This window comes from Chanodichthys erythropterus, chromosome 24, assembly GCF_024489055.1.
Source record: "Chanodichthys erythropterus isolate Z2021 chromosome 24, ASM2448905v1, whole genome shotgun sequence".
Taxonomy (NCBI): domain Eukaryota; kingdom Metazoa; phylum Chordata; class Actinopteri; order Cypriniformes; family Xenocyprididae; genus Chanodichthys; species Chanodichthys erythropterus.
In genome coordinates this window covers 29,843,378-29,858,441 of record NC_090244.1, presented here as the reverse complement: position 1 = coordinate 29,858,441, position 15,064 = coordinate 29,843,378, and the positions used below count along the sequence as shown (strand labels likewise).

General features: G+C 41.9%; 1 protein-coding gene across 2 annotated transcripts; it reads left to right on the top strand.

Moving 5' to 3' along the window:
- The first annotated feature begins 1,215 nt into the window (after nt 1-1,215).
- trim44 (tripartite motif containing 44) lies at nt 1,216-9,988 on the top strand. 2 transcript variants are annotated; one of them, XM_067379596.1, is made up of 7 exons: nt 1,798-1,813; nt 1,908-2,019; nt 4,811-5,321; nt 7,388-7,465; nt 7,583-7,894; nt 8,382-8,401; nt 9,011-9,988. In XM_067379596.1, exons 3-7 carry the CDS (start codon nt 4,857-4,859, stop codon nt 9,084-9,086), a joined length of 951 nt encoding a protein of 316 aa, XP_067235697.1. In that variant the 5' UTR covers nt 1,798-1,813; nt 1,908-2,019; nt 4,811-4,856; the 3' UTR covers nt 9,087-9,988. The 2 variants fall into 2 exon arrangements, with proteins under 2 accessions (XP_067235696.1, XP_067235697.1); XM_067379595.1 differs by lacking the exons at nt 1,798-1,813; nt 1,908-2,019 and adding an exon at nt 1,216-1,670 and having other exon boundaries at nt 9,011-9,987.
- Nucleotides 9,989-15,064: the final 5,076 nt, after the last annotated feature.

Here is a 15,064-nt window from a genome sequence, read left to right as displayed (position 1 = left end):
ACCTATTGGTTTTAAAATCAGTTCTACACACACACACACACACACACACACACACACACACACACACACACACACACACACTGTTCACAATTAAGTGAAAAAACAAAACAAAAAAACTTTCAGTCATTTCACTCCTTTTTGATCAAATGAATCATCACTTCATCCATGATGCGGAAAACGCAGACAGAATCACATAATCCAATCAAAAAATGGAATTTTCAGTATAATGAGAGTCACTTCACCAGCATTTCACCATTTAATTTGAGAAAAAATATCATCAGATACACACAGAAATGTCATTTGATTACCACTGTTTTTGATAATAATCATAAATCCAGAAAAAATAAGTCAAAACAGAATTTCTAAAAAGATAAAATATTTCAGAGGGCCCTAGTATTGTAAATAAGAAATATTAAAATGGAACAGCCGAATATGGGAAAATAAAATGGAATATCACAGGCACTAAAATGTTTATTTTTTATTATTCTTTTCATTGTTTTAAAATAAGCTTCTTTTTTTTTTTTTTTCAATAAAAATTAGACATGCTTTTTAATTGTTACCATTTAATTAAACCATTTAAATGGAATCCAGAAAAATTCAAATGAAAAAAAATTACACATTACTGTGTAATCAAAATCATCAGTTTCTGAAGACCTCAAAACCATCAGAATGTGAACCGAAATGAAAGAATGAAACAAAGAGCTGCTGACTTAATAGTGAAGATACATTTTCCATGGCGTGTCAGTTCTTACACTAGAACTGCAGAGTTAGATAGATTCCCAGAAATAATCTAAAATAACCAAATCAAGAATGTATATGAACTTACAAAGCTTTAAAGTCAGCATGAAATGGAAGTTGTGCTAGTCTTTTTTCCCATCTTCTGCTATATATCCAAGTTAAACTGCTTCAGGAACAAGAACAAATGTAGGGCGGGGCTTGATTTTGTCTGTGAGGAATTGATTGGATGGATCTTATGTGAGTGACAGGTAGCCCCGCCCTCGTCATCAGAGAAGAAAAGAGATGAGGGAGAAGTTGTTCTGATTCAAGATTATGAGGAACATGAATTTAAAACAATAATGATGTTCACCAATAAATCATTTCCAAAAAAAAAAAAAAAAAATACTGCAATATTCCATTAAAAAACATGAATTGTCCATTTTTATTTCATGGTGACTTTAAGGTTTAAGCACAAGTTGAAGCCACTGACGCTCACACTCACAATGCTCCGCCTACCTTCAGCAGTCACACACAGAGAGAGAGAGAGAGAGAACCAACCATTCTGGAATTAAAACAACATTAAATCAACTAAACAATTAGAAGTATTTAGAGAGCCGAGTATCCTTCCATGGTTTCTGTCCATCCTAGTGTCTGCTGTAGCTGGTTTCTGTCTTTCAGCTTGTTTTGGAGAAACAGGAAGTAGTGAAAAAAGAAAAAAAAAAAACTCTCCCAGAGCAAAACAAGGAAGTGCAGGCAGTGTGAGCAGCTGCAGAAGTCTGAGATCATCATGTTTTGTGCTACAGCTCTGTGACAACAGGCCAGTCAGAAAGAACTGAAGTAAAATTAACAAAAGCAAAGAGGGGAAGAGACAAAAGCAGCAGCAACAACAACACACAGTGGGACATACGCCTGCAGCAGAGACAAAGGAAACAGAGTGACCACTTCAGAAAGAGGTAAGACTGAGGAGAGAAAGAAAGAGAGGAAGATAAATGAAGAAAACAAATGCTTTGAGTGTGAAACATTAGCTTTCTTTCTCATGCTGTGAGCTGGAGAGGAAAACCGCTGAAGCGAAACTTCAGGAGGTGGACCCCTTTGTGTAATTATCTGAGTATCCGGAAGGTGGTTGAATGGTAGTGAACTTCCTCAATGTGTGTTTCAGCTAAACATATACTTTCTTCATGTTGATATAGGGGTATGAGAACTTGCTTTGGATATTAGCATCTGCTAAATGACCACTTACTAGGACTGGGAGATGATCCAGGGTCTACATTACCTTGTTTACCAAAATACAAAGTTCTAAGAGTGAGTTTGCTGAATAAAAGTATTAGTTTCTTTATTAAAAAGTCTTACTGACCACGAGCGTTGGAGCAGTAGCATATGCTACATGGCTAACCTGCGTTGTAGGTTTTTTTCTGAAGCCTGTCTTGCAAAGAGTTGCAGAGTTGGTTTCGAGTTGACAAAACCAAACAGATCAAGCAACTAGCCATACAACATTCTCACAACACTTGCAGTGAACAATCTGTGTCAATTTAGGGTATGATTACCTCAGAAACTGTGCACATGAAAGTGTGATGTTTACAGCCAAAGTGTGAATATGAGATGGACCGCATGAAACACTTCTCTGCAGGAGTTTATGCAAGTGAATTTAAATAGTTTTATAGGTCCACAACAAGCCTAAAGAAAACATACATTTAGTAATTGTAAAGGCTTTTATTGTAACATTTTATTATATATAATAAATATAATTATATATATATATATATATATATATATATTTATAAAGCATATTAATAATAATAAATATAATTAATAATATACAAACATAATTAATTAATTAAAGATATAAATATTAATTCATATTTTGATATTAATAAAAAATAATAAATATTTAGTAAGGGTTGAAGACTTAAATCTTCATTTGCATAAAAAAGTCAATCTTTTTTGTCACACCGCACTGACACGTTTTCAGCATTACCAACTACTTACAAAGAAACACAATTTTAGCAATAACACAATTTTAACATGTGCCTTAAAATACAGACAAATTATATAATGTAAAAATATGTAATTAGCTAAAAAATAGAATAAATATTAGGGCTTGGACAATACATTGATGCATCGCAAATCGAGAAATGATTCTGGATTGATTCTGATATTGTCCGTATTAGAGCCCGACCGATATGGATTTTTGGGGGCCGATGCTGATATTAACTCGAAAAGAGCCGACTTATAAACCGATATTTTGATTTTGAAAATAAACTGGATATTAGACCCATTTCCTATAAACTACACTTACACAACATTCAATAGCAAAATATCTGCCTGTTCTATGTATGTGGGCTGTATAAACCATTTTCCAGAAGGGATTATGTTTAAAAAAGCCTTAGATTACAGTCTCAATGACTAAACAATTGCACATCAAAAGTATATATATTTTTAATGATCAAAAAACAGTCTGGCTTTAAACATTTAACAGTTTTACTTCCAGTTGAAGCTGGTTTTAACAGTCTGTGTGTGTACTGTAAATAAATTATAATACTAAAGTTAAAGAGCTATACCAAACAAATTCAATATCCCACAAAACCATGCCAATGAATTGAAAATAAAATTAAAATAAGTTAAATGGGAAACACTGCAGATATATTTAGAATAAGTTAAACACTAACGTTATAGTTTGACCTCTTATTAACGTTCGCACTCTTCCACTGATAAACACGGTATTAGCTTTGTGGCTAATCTAATATAGCAATGCATTAGCGGCTGTAAGTGATGTTACAGAATATTTAGAAGGGATAATGATAGGACCGTTAGCTAGAACTACCACACTGTTTTTATATACAGTGTATGAACTAAATCTACAATCATTTCACATGACGAACGACAGACTCACCGTCAAAAGAGTACAACAATACTTTCTTCTGTAGTGGATTTCTGGCGCTGTTGTCAACTGGGGAGTTGCAGAGCTCCCTCTGGTGGGCAAACTATGCAACACTCATAACATGAGTGAAGCATGGGACTCTGTTTCTCATGTTTCATCGGCCGTTACAAACGCCGATGCCGATTTAAATGCAATTAGCTCATATCGGCCGATAATATCCTCTAGTCCGTATGTATTGTGATACTCTCTCGAATCGGTTCTGAGCTTAGTTTTCAACAGCAGATGGCACAGCCGTACTCTGCTTCCTTCCAATTCCTTCCACAAACCACTTGAACCTTCTATAAAATAATCCCTCGGAAAGTTTGAAAAGGTTGAAGTGAATAACAAGGGTGTTTGCAGTGGGCTGTTTACATTAATTTCACGTCATAAAAGCATTCTGAGGCATAAATACATTGTCAGACTCAGCCGAACGCACGAGTGCTCTTCTTCATGAGCATTTGAGCATGCGGTTAAAAAATAGCTTAGAGCGCCATCTGCTGTTAAAATCTAAGCTCAGAATCGATTTGTATGGAGCCCCGGACAATCAATATAAATTAGCCTTAATCAATATAAATATATTTAATAAATATAAATAATATAAAATTAAAGTCAGGCAGTTTGATCTCAAATGCATTTTCCTGTGAAGCATGCATCTTTGAAGCCGTCTATCTGCTGATGTGTATCTGACAGATCTGTTAGAGTAAATATGTAAATATGCATTTCCTTCAGTCTGAGGCTTATTCATTTCACTTTTGGTGTGAAATGGCTGTTACATTTGCCAAAAATAGAATATTTTGGTGAGAAAGTAATTTAACGCATTGCTTTGCATACAAAGTAACTATGTAAAGCAATTTGTTACTTTTTTAGGGAGTAATGCAATATTGTAATCCATTACTTTTAAAAGTAACTTTCCTCAACACTGCTCTTTACTGTACATAACTTTGGGAGCTCATGGAAACCCGCTAAAACCCACTACAAATGGGAAAACTCCATATCAAACAGCTGCCTGAAGAAAACCGATGGGGAAACATCCCAAAATTTATGTTAGCCATTTTGGTTGCTTGGCTGGCCATTTGTGCTTTGCTACAGAAAGGACTTAGCATTATTGCTACACAGTCAACTGAACCATACACACATTATTGTTACTGCCAATTATTTAGTTGGATTGTCTTTTAGGTTCCACCCAGATACTCACTATCATCCCGTGACGTTCTTCACCACCATGGATGCATCAGGAGGATGCTGGGACAGCTGCCTGAACGAGGAGGACTTGCCGCAGATGGACGGCACATGCGATGCGTGTGAACCGGACGAGCCTCAGCCGGCCGTGTGGGTCTGCGCACGCTGTCGCTTCGCCTTCTGCAGCAGCCATGCAGACAAACATTCACAAAGCACCGGACACCAACTCCAGCCGTACCACACGCCCGAGCCTCAGCCGGAGAACGAGCGCCTGCCGTCCGAAAACGCAGCAGAGGGAGCCACCGGACAGGATGAGCATCAAGTCCAGACTGGAGCAGGGAAAAGAGAGACTGTGACAGTGGAGAGGCTGAAATGTAAGGAGCACGATCAGGAGGGATCGCTCTACTGTAAACACGACCAGCGGATCATCTGTGTGGTGTGTGCTGTGCAGGGAGAGCACCGAGAACACGAGATCATCACTCTCAGAGAGGCCTACCTGTGGCAGAAGGTCAGTGAACACACACGCAAAGACCAGCACTGGTTGATATGCTTTCATTTCGGCCACATTTAGGGATAGTTCACCCAAAAATGCAAAAAAAAAAAAAAAAGTCTATCCTAAATATTCTGTGAGTGATGCAGGTATTGGTCAGTGAAGTGTCCTTTGGCATATACCTCATGTACGCTCTAGTTTAAAAATGAATAATTTACATCTTGGAAAATTAATTTATTTATTTACATTTCTCTGCACATTTTTTTCATAATATTGCAGCTTTGGTCCTGAAATTAATGAACACACAAAAGGGTGCAGGGACTGAGGCAGTGCTGAGAGCAGACCAGCAGAGGGAGACAGATGCCATCGGGGGGAAAGTGGGAAGGGAATTCCAAGAAAGAAGTGCAGGGCAAACGGGGTGAGCAGCTTAGCAAACACAGCAGCAGCCAGAACAGGGACAAATGGGACCAGATCCAAGACTGGTTAGTTGGAAGCAGGTTTCAAAATGGACTGGACCAGGAACTACTCTAGACAGAAAGATTGGGATCAGAGCATAAAAACATGCAACTGACCATGAAAGCTTGCACCTCAGAGCACAAATTATTATTATTATTATTATTATTATTATAAAAAAAAAAAAAAAAAAGAAATTGGTCATTGTAAGACATTGGACATTCAGATGTAGAATTGCTGCTTCTTCATAGAGAGCTTTTCTGCCCAACCAGGGTTGTGCACAAACATTTGAGGGCCAGTGACTCGAACTGACGGAAATATCTACTGTATGTATGCATATATATATTTCTGCTATTAGCTACTAGCAATTTGTTGTAAAAGCCTCACTGCTTCAAAAGCCTCGTTCGGCACATACTAGCCTTTACCAATCATTTTTTACTATTACTGCTCTCAAGGTTAACTAAAAGTGTTGCGTTACATTTAAGACCTATGGCATTATATTGAGATTGTAGCATGAAAGGTTGCAGTGATGATCATGTAGTTGATCATGTTGAGCTCATGAAAGCAGTGATCTCGTCACTGCAACTCAATTTCTGCACACTAACGAATGCTTTCATTATAACTAACAGTGCAAACACACTGTAAATAAGAGATTGATTATTACAGGAGTTTTGGTGCGAGTCAAGAACTCAGTCACTGAAAAACTCGCACTGTTTGATTGACAGCTCCTGCGATTGTAAAGGGAGCGTTCTTTGAATGCTTTCTATTTATAATTTAATCACTGTTAAATAACAGATTATTTTCATCCTACTAAGAGAAACAAGGTGAAGTTGAGCGTTTAGTCACTGGTTTGATTTACTGACACACAGACAAAGATCATGTGACTGTACATGAATCATTAATATCAGATCAGGCATTAGAATGAACACAGTTACTGACATGTTGTTGCATTACTGTCGAGTCCATATCGTAAAAGTCTGTTTGCAAAGCCTGCGCCGAAATTACAACGGAGTTATCAAAGAATCCACAGTATAATGTGCCAAATACAAATAATAATGCTCAACTGAGACATTCACATTGTTGAAAATAAATAAAATAACCACATTCCTTGCATTAGGATCCTATGGAAGGTGTTATTTTTAGTCAGTGGGCGGGGCCAATGTTGCAATGGTGAAGTATTTGTTGATTTTCTTCTGCAGAGGCCGTCTTTTAATTTAGTGTTTGACAAAGGCCTTGGTAACATTAAAAGCTGTTTTTGGACTAACAAGGAAGTTTTCAGTTCTGAAACTTGCAGGATATTCTTATAGTACGATGACCTCTTATATATCAAAAGCTCAAGGAAAATTTGATTTCCCGGTTCAAGACTACTGTTTGTAACATCTGAGACATCACTCTAAAAAATGCAAAAAAAAAAAAAAAAAATGCAAAAGAGTGCCAAGGTTCCTGCTCTGCACCAGAGGTCTCCTGAGTTTTATAACAATATTTCCATTTCCTAACTCTAACATTCTAGACCATTTTTTGCATATAGAGTACTATTAAATCAACATATTAAATAAGTGTGAAAATGTTTTGTTTTCTAACACTTTAATAATATTTCAGACTCACTCTTTCTGAATGTGTTTGTGTTTCAGAGCAAAGAAGGCATCGATCTGCTGGAGCGCACGCATGAAATATCAGAAAAGATCAAGGCCAAATGGATCAGCCCAGATGTGAGTCACATCTCTCACAACTACTATAATTATAGCTTTATCTGCATACATAAAGTATACTCGCTCACATAAATCAAGATACTATAAAGCAAAGCTCCACTGCTTGGTTGTTGATAGATGAGTGTGGATGAGCTGGAGGAGTATGTAAACCAGCAGTTCGACGAGCTGCACCGGCTGGTTCGTCTGGAGGAGTGGCGCGTCCTGCACCTGGTGGATCTGAAGGAGGCCTTCCTCACTGCCCAGGCCGCCGAGAAGATTTCTGAGATTAGTGTCCACACGGAAAAACTTCAGGAGGAAATGGATTCCATCACACAGCAGCTGAGCGACCTGGATCAGATGGAGCAGGATGGAGTCGCCCCCATGTCCCTCGCCCCGCTGTTGGCCCTCAGACCAGCACCTCCACCTGAACAAGTGGAGCCCATCCCAATGGTTAGTCAAGTCAGTTTTACTGTCATTTGGAGCAATGCTGTAAAGATGAGTGGGTCAAAATACGTCCAGAATCCTGTGAGAGACTGATGAAGAACATCATACAGGAAATGATTACTACAGGTTTTTGCTGCTAAAAGTGGACAAGCAGCTGAATCATTGGTTGTCCTTAGTTTTTGAACCATTTCTGATTTCACCCATGTGCATAAAAAAGCAGTAATAATGTGTGAAGGGGTTTGAGCTGGTTGGCTAAGCTGGGTACATTTACATTACACATATGATTACATAGTCTGGAAACTGTCGTGATTGCAGAACCGACATATATATTTTGAATATTGAAGTCAGGGAAAGGCAGCTCTAAAAGTCTGTGAATAAGAGTTTGAAATGCCGTTGTCAGTCATGTCACGCAGGTCCTTATATGCAGTGCATTATATAGCAGTAGAACAGTGATTTCAAATGAATAACTTCTTTTCTTTGCTCTTTTTTTCAGATTCCTGATTTGAGACTAAGGTAAGGGATCTGAAATTATCTGTTTCAGTAACTTCCAGGTACTCTTAAAGATTACTATTTTAAATATAGACAGACAGCCTGTATAATTCACTCTTCCACTTCTTCTGAATCAGTTTCTGCTTCAGACACACTTGGCTGAATTAAACCAGTATTTCCAGCGTTTACTACAGTAAAGTTTAGCTAGTGGATCTCTGAGTGCGACTGAGTGGAGACAGGGCTAATTTGCATATTCATTAATCTGCACATACTAAATGAAGCAATGGTTTAGAGTTACATTCAATATATTTTAAGGCATGAAAAAAATTCACACACTAAAAAATGCTGGGTTGTTTCAACCCAAGTTTGGGTAAAAAAATGGACAAACCCAACCCTTGGGTTACATTTTTAAATGCATTTTTAACCCAACGGTTGGGTTTGTCCATATTTGACCCAAATTTGGGTTGAAACAACCCAGCATTTTTTAGAGTGCAGGAAAAAAAAAAAAAAACATCTTTGGTGATCAAAGATGAGTTTTGAGGGATTATTTATGACTACAGGGGACCTGGTTTCTGTATTTTGTTAATGTTTGAATATAAATGTATAATATGTGAGTCTTCCTTCCGTCTACAGAGCCAATCAAAGGAGGGATGAAGATCCTTCAGAAGATGAAGAGAGAGGAGATGCATATATTGGACATACACCCTGAAACTAATGGCCATTCTGACACATCTGTCTTTCTCCGTGCTTATCTCACTTATTGGGATTAAAAACTATGACTATAGCTGAATGTTACTGTCCTGATCATATTGCTTGATTTCAACCAGTTATTTAAACATTAAAGATAATTGTTTTTATCACAAACCAATTCATTTGGAAATACTCGGAAAGCAGGAAGAACGCTGAAACACTAAACATTAAAAGACTTTGTATTTTGTCATTTGTATTGTTTTAAAGAAAAAAAAAAATCATGTTTTTAAACCATGTATTTTGATCTTTTTTTTTTTTTTGGTCTTTTTTTTTGTAACTGGTTTAATTGTTTGATTCATGAAATATGGTCTCATATCCTGCAAACATCATCATGCTATACTTTGATTCCATTCAGCTTAAACATTATTATGGATTATATATTTGGCCTAGCTGTTCATTGTTTGATGCATTGTTTCTATTCCATTTGTTTGCTTCTTTTTCTTTATCAGAAAGAACTGTACATTTTCCTGTCACTGATGCCAGTATACCAAATATATTTCAACCTTGATTGTAACCTGATGCTAAACCATTTCTTGTGTTTGAATATCAGCATGCTGGGCCTGGAATCGGCTTGTGTACATTTCCTCACCAATTTTAAATATATATATTTGTTTCTTACAGTTCTCTCAGCATTCTCTCTTTGATACCTAAACAATGCTTTGCTTTGGGAAAACATGGCATTATATATTTGATATGGTCAGTGTTTGGGAAGGCTACTTTAAAAAGTAATGAATTACACTACTGCGTTACTCCCTAAAAGTAACTAATTGTGTTATACAGTAGTTACCTTTTATGGAAAGTAATATGTTACTTTTGCATTACTATTTCTCACCTGGGCTGGGCTTGCATGTTTATTTAATAACAAAAAAAGTTATATTTTTCAATTTGACAAAGTCTCTGCACTTATGATTTCTCTCAACATAAGGACATCAGAGAGCGGTCAGTCAATACATGGGAAAACAAAGTAACTTGCATTACTTATTTGATTAAAAAGTAACTGTAAAGTAATGCATTACCCCCAACATTAGATATGATCTTTGATAGTAGGAGTGCACTGACCTCTGCAACAGTAAAATGAAAATACCAAACTTCTGCTTTTGTTCTGATTTTTTAAATTTTTTTTCTGTAAACAAATAATTAAATAAGTTTATTTTGATGTTTGAAGGCTAACAAGTGATTTTACCAAATTTTTTTTACCACTTTTACACATGATTTACCACTCATGGAGTCCATAAATTTGAGTTGGATTGAAATATTAAGTCTGCTAGTGTGCAAACACTCAAAGCACCTGCTTTAAAAAAATTAAAGTAAATAAAAAAATCAGAGCCTGTGCACGGGGTTTAGAAAATGAAAAGGGGAAGCAGGGCCATACAAAAACATTTTGAAGAACAGTGGCTCAAACTGTGAAAAAGGACATTAACCAAAGGTCACATAACCATAGGTTTGCACAAAAACTATTTTTTGTCAGGCATTGATTCTAGGAATGCTCCAAACAATCAGACACTGATCAGCCCCAAGTGACTGGATCTCGGCACATTCCATGTTTTTAAATTGGTGGAGAAAAAAAAAAAAAAAATCATAATGCTCTCAAATGTCTCTGAATCAATTCCAAACGTCTCGGTTACGACTGTAACCTTAGTTCCCTGAAGAGGGAACGAGACGTTGCGTCGAGAAATTGACGCTGTGGGAACGCAACGCGTTATGTCGTCATGAAGCACGTGTGAAATCCGTCCAATGGAGTGACGAGACGTCACAGGCGGGTGACGTCACGACCAGGAAACTATAAAGCACGCTCAAACAAAGCAACGCTAGCTTCAAGTGTCTGAAGTAGTCGCTTGACAAGCATGCAGGAAGTATGGCAGGACGATGCAACGTCTCGTTCCCTCTTCAGGGAACTAAGGTTACAGTCGTAACCGAGACGTTCCCTTTCAAGGGAACTCGCGTTGCGTCGAGAAATTGACGCTGTGGGAACGTTAATACCCACGCCGCCATAATGACCAATGCCTGTCTAGTGTGACTCGTCAACACCAGACAGAACCCTGGCCCCAGGAGTGGAGCTCAGATCAAGGTCATAGAACCTCATGAATGTATGCGGTGAGGACCAGCCTGCCGCATCACAAACATCTTGCAAAGATGCTCCGAAGCAGAGCTTTAGAGGCCGCCATACTCCTAGTGGAGTGGGCTCGAACTGCCAAAGGAGATGGCAGTCCGGCCGACTCGTAAGCAAGTGAGATAGCCTCAACTATCCACTTACTCATCCTCTGCTTAGATACCGGGGCCCCTTTTTTAGGGGACCCGAAACAAATGAACAACTGTTCCGACTTACGCCACAGGGCAGCTCTGTGGACATAAGCATCCAACGCCCGAACTGGGCAAAGCAGATTAAGGCGTTCCTGGTCTGAATCCCTGAAGGGAGGAGGACAGAAGGCTTGCAGTACTATGGGCCTCACCACATTGGTGGGGACCTTAGGAACATAACCAGGTCTGGGATGAAGGAAAGCCTTCACCATACCGGGTGCAAATTCCAAGCACGATGGGGCAACCGAAAGAGCTTGCAAATCTCCTATTCTTTTAAGAGAGGAGATAGCAAGAAGGAACAGAGTCTTGAAGGTCAAGAACTTAACAGGAACCTCCTCAATGGGTTCAAAGGGAGCTAAGGAAAGGCCCTGGAGCACCACAGCCAAATCCCAAGCCGGTACCCTCGTGCGTACCGCAGGCCTCAGCCTCAGTGTGCCACGAAGGAAGCGAGTGACAAGAGGGTCTCTCCCCAGAGAGCCACCAGCCAAAGGTGTGTGGTAAGCCGCAATAGCCGCCACATAGACTTTTAAGGTGGACGGAGATAACCCTGCAGTGAACCTCTCCTGCAGAAATTCCAACACTGCCCCAACCGAACAGTTTAAAGGATCCAACTGACGAACACTGCACCAAGTAGAAAACAGCTTCCATTTAAAAGCATACAGCTTCCTCGTGGAGGGAGCCCTAGAGTGAAGGATGGTACCCACAACCTCGGCTGAGAGACCAGAGTCTATGAGCTGGGTCCCCTCAGAGGCCAAGCCCACAGGTTCCAAAGTTCCGGGCGAGGGTGAAATATTGAGCCCTCCGCCTGAGACAGAAGATCCCTCCTGACTGGAATCTCCCAGGGAGAGCCGTCTAGGAGAGATACTAGGTCCGAAAACCAAACTCTGCCCGGCCACCGCGGGGCTATCAAGACGAGCCGGACTTGGTCCCGGCGAATTCTCTCTAAGACTCCCGGGAGCAGAGCAATCGGAGGAAAAGCGTACAGACGAAGCCTCGGCCATGTCTGCACCATAGCATCCAGTCCGAGAGGAGCTGGATGGGTGAGGGAGAACCAGAGTGGACAGTGAGACGTCTCTCGAGACGCAAACAGATCCACCTGAGCCCGGCCAAACATCCCCCATATTTGCTCCACCACCTCGGGGTGGGGCCTCCATTCCCCGGGCCTCAGCCCCTGCCTCGACAGGACGTCTGCTCCTATGTTTTGAACCCCGGGGATGTATGCTGCACGAAGCGACAGCAACTTCCCCTGGGACCACAGGAGGATTTGGTGCGCCAGTTTGTAAAGCGGACGCGAACGCAAACCTCCCTGGTGATTTATATAGGCAACCACCGATGTGTTGTCCGACCGGACAAGAACATGGTGGCCCCTGAGATCTGGGAGAAAGACTCTGAGAGCCAAGAACACAGCCATCATCTCCAGGCAGTTGATGTGCCAGGAGAGATGATGTTCGCTCCACAGACCCTGAGTTGGGCGTCCGTCTAGGATCGCCCCCCAACCCGTGAGGGAGGCATCTGTCGTTAGCATCTTGCGACGACAAGGAGCTCCCAATACCGGGCCTTGGGATAAAAACCAAAGTTTCTTCCACATGTCGAGGGCACGTAGGCATCGCCGCGTGACCTTGATCATGCGAAATGGATTTCCCCTTGGAGAAAACCCCCTGGTCCTGAGCCACCACTGCAGGGGTCTCATGTACAGCAGGCCAAAGGGAATCACGTTGGACGCTGCTGCCATTAAACCCAACAGTCTCTGAAATTGTTTCACAGTGAGTGACTGGCCTAGCCTTATCCGGTTTATGGTAGAAAGGATTGAATCTATGCGAGCAGGTGAAAGACGCGCCTGCATCACAACAGAGTCCCAAACCACGCCCAGAAAAGTGGTTCTCTGAGCTGGAGAAAGAACACTCTTCTTGGCATTCAACCTTAACCCCAACCTTCTCATGTGGGCGAGAACGACATCTCGATGCCGAACCGCAAGTTGTTGCGATTGAGCTAATATTAGCCAATCGTCGATGTAATTGAGAATGCGAATGCCCTGTAAACGCAGTGGCGCCAAGGCTGCATCCATGCATTTGGTGAAAGTGCGGGGTGATAACGCTAGGCCGAACGGAAGAACCCGATACTGGTAAACTTTGCCCCCAAAAGCGAACCTCAGGAACTTCCTGTGATGCGGAAGGATGGAGATGTGGAAATACGCGTCCTTGAGATCGATCGTGACAAACCAGTCCTCGGACCTGATTTGTGACACGATTTGTCTCAACGTTAACATTTTGAATTTGAGCTTCATAACTGACTGGTTGAGCAGACGCAGATCCAAAATGGGACGCAACCCCCCATCCTCCTTCGGAACGATAAAATAACGGCTGTAAAAACCGTTTTCTCTGTCGAGAGGAAGTACATGCTCTATGGCTTCCTTCTCCAACAGAGTTTTTACCTCCTGTTCCATAACCAGAGCCTGCTCGGGGCCCACCACAGTGGGCAGGACCCCCGCGAACCTGGGTGGGCGAGACGGGAACTGAATAGTATACCCCTTTTCGACTGTACGCAGGACCCATTGAGAAATATTTGGCAGTAGCCTCCATGCTGTCAGATATTCTACTAAGTCGAGACTGGCCTCTGGTGTAATTTGAACAGCCAAACCGGTGCCCTGAAGCGGCGCACCAGCAGGGGGCAACCGAGCTGACTGTTCGGAGACCCTCCTTAGAGGGGGCGAGCGCCCCAGGGCCGCTACGTTTCCGGGCGGACACCTGGGTGTTTGCTCGCTGGGGACCACCGCGCCCTGAAGCACACGAGGTGGCAGGGTTGGCAGAACGGCCCCCTGAGGGCACTGAAGAGAACTGGGCACCGTATACTGAGGTGTGCGCCACTTCTCTCCAGCGGGGGCTGCCCTCATTTGAGCCCTGACACTCACAGCGTCAGGACTTCTTTGCTGCAGCCTTCTTGGCGATAATGACGTTCCTCAGATCCGTCTTACCCCTTGAAGGCTGCGGCTGTGAGCGCCCTCCCGACCCCCCGAATCTCTGAGGAGGGGTACGGGTAGAAACGCTCCGCTTTTGATTGGCACGGTGTTGCTGTGAGGAGCTGGCTTTTGATGACTGGGGCTGCTGGTGTTGTGGAACAGCCCCAGGGGTGAAAGAGCGACGGGGGAGGAGTTTCTGGAACGCCGCCGCCTGCTTATTGGCTTCCTGAAACCTCTCGACGACCGTGTTAACAGCATCGCCGAAGAGGCCAGGGGGCGCAAGCGGGGCGTCCATAAGGAAGTTCTTATCTTTGTCCTTAATAGAACTCAAATTCAACCATAAGTGCCTCTCCGTAGCCACCAGTGCTGCCATAGCACGACCCACGGATCTGGCCGTCTCCTTGGTGGCACGGAGAGAAAGGTCTGAAGCCCGACGTAGCTCATCGACTACGTCGGGAGTGATTCCCCCGCCCTCATCAATATCACCTAATAATTCAGCCTGATAGGCCTGCAGCACACCCATAGTGTGAAGGCATGCTGCCGCCTGACCAGAAGCCGAATAAGCTTTGCCCACTAAACCAGAGGTGTCGGGGTCTTTAGGGACGACGCCGACTGTGGAGAGAGATAGCTCGCGAGCGTCTCCTCCACTTTTGGCATCGCCCCATAACCGTGCTCTTTAAGCC

Excerpts from the sequence above, each read along its gene's own strand:
- trim44 (XM_067379596.1), top strand. The coding sequence starts at position 4,857 with ATGGATGCATCAGGAGGATGCTGGGACAGCTGCCTGAACGAGGAGGAC. Across the intron at positions 7,466-7,582 it reads CCAAATGGATCAGCCCAGAT|ATGAGTGTGGATGAGCTGGA; the intron begins GTGAGTCACATC and ends GGTTGTTGATAG. Across the intron at positions 7,895-8,381 it reads AAGTGGAGCCCATCCCAATG|ATTCCTGATTTGAGACTAAG; the intron begins GTTAGTCAAGTC and ends TCTTTTTTTCAG.